This window comes from Pollicipes pollicipes, unplaced genomic scaffold, assembly GCF_011947565.3.
Source record: "Pollicipes pollicipes isolate AB1234 unplaced genomic scaffold, Ppol_2.1 Scaffold_7231;HRSCAF=8579_pilon_pilon_pilon, whole genome shotgun sequence".
In the NCBI taxonomy this organism is placed as follows: Eukaryota; Metazoa; Arthropoda; class Thecostraca; order Pollicipedomorpha; family Pollicipedidae; genus Pollicipes; species Pollicipes pollicipes.
The window spans coordinates 42,998,466-43,003,007 of NW_023597034.1; the positions used below are offsets into that span (position 1 = coordinate 42,998,466).

At 48.7% G+C, this 4,542-nt stretch overlaps 1 protein-coding gene across 1 annotated transcript; it reads left to right on the forward strand.

Moving 5' to 3' along the window:
• The first annotated feature begins 536 nt into the window (after positions 1-536).
• Positions 537-1,716, forward strand: LOC119110517 (cuticle protein CP14.6-like). The gene is made up of 3 exons (XM_037234383.1): positions 537-568; positions 826-938; positions 1,275-1,716. The coding sequence occupies exons 1-3, from the start codon at positions 560-562 to the stop codon at positions 1,492-1,494; spliced, it is 342 nt and encodes a 113-aa protein (XP_037090278.1). The 5' UTR covers positions 537-559; the 3' UTR covers positions 1,495-1,716.
• Positions 1,717-4,542: the final 2,826 nt, after the last annotated feature.

A 4,542-nucleotide genomic window follows, 5' to 3' on the forward strand; every position in this document is an offset into this window, starting at 1 on the left:
CGGGGAAGTTCCTGACCATGGCCGGCTTGCTCGCTGTCCCACGCTTCGCAGGGAAACTCCAGCGACCATGGACGGCTGGCGCGCAAATTGGACATCATTGAAATGCATGCCTACATACGCCTCAAGCAATGTACCCGACAACTGATAAGTTGATCATTAATACCCATGCGCGCCAAACGCTCCGAATGTAGCCAAACTCTTTCTATATGGATAGCCATGGGTAACCTGACCCGCTCCAGTTTACTACAGCCAGCACAATTCACAGTTTGAACTGGCATTTAAGACACACGCATGTAGCTGATACGGAGTCCGGTGTGACGCTGGGAAGCAGAGATGCCGGCTCTGGCGCAGTGTGAAGGCAGTGTAGTAGACTGGCGTTAAGTGCAAGACAGAAGCTTAACCGCGGCCCGGGTCAGGACGTCACTAGCGTTGTGCGTGCACACGCGTTCTCAACAGGTTCAACCGGTACAGACAGCTATAATAGGACTAACTTCGGCCTCCACCAGTATAAAAGTTGCTCCCCGCTCCCAAACGACACCATTCGGACAGCAGACTCAAGATGAAGCTCGTAAGTGGTCGGCCTAGCTCTGCTAACGGCAGACTCTGGTGTCCCGTCAGTGACAGTGCCGTGAATGGGAGCAGTTGGAACAGGCCGAGTGTTTCAAGTCCAGAGTGAGGAGGGCCTGAACCCTCTCGGGGGCAGGACTCTCGTGACATCGAATCCATGACATTGTCGACATCTTTCCATTTGTATTGCAGCTGCCAGTGCACGAACGGTAACATGGCAGTGCATGCTGTTGACGGTCGTTCTGTTTGTGCGCACAGCTGATCGTCCTGTGCCTCGCCGCTGTGGCCCTGGCCCGGCCCCAGGATGAGAGGAACGCCGAGATCATCACCTACGAAAACGAGCTGAGGGAGGACCAGTCCTACGACTTCAAGTACGTTAACATCCTGGACTAGTTAACTTCAGGCTGCTTTTGTTGATTTGATTCTCCTGAGGGGAATTATTTGTGAGTGGGGCGCCGAATAACTTAGCTTGACAGGTTTTCTCCAAGCTCCACGGCACTTACTCGGGACCAGCACTAAAACGAAATTAGAGTCGTAACAAAAAACATCATGGCAGTTGGTTTGAGGGTAAATCTTACCATAGCATAGAAATTTTGATTAACCAGGCATACTAAGCATCACTGCTTTTACAGCTCTGAGGCAATAGGCGAGTCCTACAGATCTGAAATGCCGTAATGCATGTAACACTGGATGTTTCCCACCCATAGCCTGGAAACCACCAACGGCATTATCCGCGAGGAGTCCGGCATCTCGTACCCGGGTGCCGAGCCGGAGACCGGCAGCTACACCCAGTCGGGCAGCTACGAGCACACCCACCCGGACGGCTTGGTCACCTACCTGACCTTCATCGCCGACGAGAACGGCTACCGGCCCGAGAGCGATGCCATCCCCGTGTTCAGCGGACGCGTCGACATCCAGGACGTCTAGAGGAGCCTAGTCCGTGTGCTGTCCACTGAAGGTCATCTGGATGCGGTGGCGGGGAAGGACACCGTCCTCGCCAGCAGCACTACAAAGGCAGGGGTGACACTTGGTCCCCAGAGTCTCTCAGATGGTCATCGGGACGATGGGCAGCGGGAGCCTGCTCTTGCCCTCTGTGCAAGGATTTCTGGTGGGCATTTCATACAACTTGCATTGTGCCATTCATTAACACTTTTCGTCCCTATAATACGTGTGGACTTCCAGCCAAGTCTGCTGTCGATGATCGAAATGAATTACTTGGGTGGATCTGTATCTTATCACGTACTTCCTTCGCCTTCACAGGTGTAAACTGTGAGCAATATTCTGTATGCTCCGTTTCTATTCTCGTTTGTAGGCACGAAATACAACAGATTGTCTCCTATATTGCGTCTGATGTAACTTAACTACAGAAGTCCACCGATGCAAAAGTAAAAATGCCATAATCAGAAGCCGACAAATACGTTGTATAAATTACCTTAAGAAGTTGTGACACATTTTGCGAGGGGCTCGGATGATAATGGCAACGTTCAAAGCCGTGGGTTGAAAACGGGCGACAGGGACATCACCCCTTTGAATGCCACTTTACTCCATTCCATCTGGTTAGACATCGTTCGTATATGAACAGGGCTCGGTTGAATCTTTGGAAAATTTTGGCAATGTTTGTTTTCTTCATTTGGAGAATTTCTCTCAAGACATGGAACGTAGCTCAACGCTGAGGCTCGAGTTGCTGGCATGATGTCTTTTTTACTGTTAAATTCGTGGTCTTACGTAGCGTGATATTTTTTGATTATTTAATGCCGTTCAAGGCCAATACAAACCACGAAACTGCTTGAACTCCGCGCAGTCAATAATTCTGCGAGTCAAGCAGGGGTGGCAAACGTGTGTATATATTCACGCGAAACGTAGTGTCAGAAGTGCTTCTGACAGGATGTTTTGGTGAAATTCACGACACGATAATGCAGCGCACGCTGCATGACCTAGCTCAAGGCTTCCATACACACATCATTTGCCTCCATGGTAATACACTTTGTCACACGACGCAAGCAAACCTTTCCGAAAAGGCCCTTTAACCTACTCTTACGGCACCATGCTATCTTTTTAGGCCTCTTTCCAGCCTGGTGACTAAAATATCCGATGACTTTTAATTGATTGCTCGACTCGGTGACACATTTGCGACCAATCAATGTATTTCCTATGGCGCGGCCGGTCGCCCGCTCAGCTGTTTTACCAGCCGAGTCTCAGGGTCTCAAACTAGACGGTATATATCACTGAAGAAGGCCCAGATGTGGCGGTTCATCTTGGCGCCAGGGCATGTTTTAATCGTTGCGCTAAGATTGATATGAGTTGGGCGCTGACGTTCAATGCCCTGCGACTTTACAAGCGGCATCTGCATTGGGGTGTCATAAGTACCTGCCTGGGGTTTAATTTTTGGGCCTTGTTTACTTCGTTGGCGGTGCCGCGATTCAGCATCCTTTTAATGACGAGAGGCATTGACAATTTAGGGTAAATCGGCAACATGATCCGATCGAGACAGAAATTGACCGGTGATTATTCAGACAGCCTTTTCAAAACAGAAAACACTATTGACTCACTGTTGTGGTCACAAGCGACCAGCCTTCATTCCTTTGACAGGGGCTGTAAAAGTGTATTTTTTTTTTGTCGCCGACTGAGTTCCTGCGCACAAAATTGGTGCCAGCATCATAACGCAATGTCATATGACAAGAGACAGCCGTGACGTCCATGCCCAGCGGCGTCATCAGAAATCGGCGTACCACCGAAAGCCTCTTTCATCACTGCAACTTGCAATTTATGCACACAACCGAAACGCTCATTCATACCATGTTGCTCAACTAATGCCAGAATAACTGCTGCTGTGAAAAATGCAGGCACACCGGCCTTAGACAATGCGGTAGGCCAATCATAAAAGCAGTCTTCTCGCACCCTCAGGACTTACCGCGGCATCACGTTTGAGCTCGATGCACGGCTGGATTTGCTATCTTCGACCGCGAAAAAACCGCAAGGACCTCAAGAGCCAGGATAGCTTAGTGCACCGGCAGAATTCTTACCAGTGGCAGGCACCAGCGCAGGATGGCGTCCAACATGTTGGCCTCCTCGAAGACCATGTCCCTTACGGAAACCATGTGTGCGCCTCGAGCCCCACCCCCAACCATAACGATACTCTCCACCATACCTTAGCTATGCTCCAAACCTGACACGACATTTGTTTCCTGGTGGGCGCCTTTCGCTGCTCCCCGGCAATGTGCATGTACAGATTCAAGCTGAGTTTCTAGGATACTTCGAAAGGAAAACTCAATGCATTGGGTTCCGTTGGGCTCAGATTGAGGTGGAGGCGACTGCGCAAGTGCTGGATGGGAACACAGAACTATTTGCAGAAATCAGATACCAGTTGTTCCACATTCTTGTCACGCTGCGCAAAAACCAAAAACCAAAACCAAACCAAAACCAAAACAATCATTTACGGCTGCAGCCCAACTTTCGAAGACTTTTGCGTGTTTTCAGGACCCGAGGGTAGTAGAAATTCTAGGCTTAAACTGTATGATTTCACGCCGTTTGAACAATGACATGATGTGTTTCCATCAACATGACACCAACCAACTAAAGCGGGGCTAGCAGTCTCTGCTACCCTTTGCACACAGAAGTTCAGAAGCTCGCTCGTTGTTTTGGACGCGCCGAAGGCGCGAAACTGTTAGTTCTGTTGAACCCATACGTCCGTCCTTGTATGAACCATAGCCTGAAGGTGTTTTCCATTTTTACGTTAATAAAGCCGCACATAAGTTCGCAAACGAGCGTTGACATGCACTGCCATTTTAAGCCGCACTTCAGTACTTTTCCCGCATAGATGTACGAGGGTTTTACTTAATACGCGATATCAGCAGCTCCATTTTAAAAGCAAAATAAGATCCAAGCTATTCAAAACATAATTTGATCGTCAATGCTAATCCTTAGCTGTATATATATATATATATATATATATATATATATATATATATATATATA

Excerpts from the sequence above, each read along its gene's own strand:
- LOC119110517 (XM_037234383.1), top strand. Across the intron at positions 939-1,274 it reads GACCAGTCCTACGACTTCAA|CCTGGAAACCACCAACGGCA; the intron begins GTACGTTAACAT and ends TCCCACCCATAG.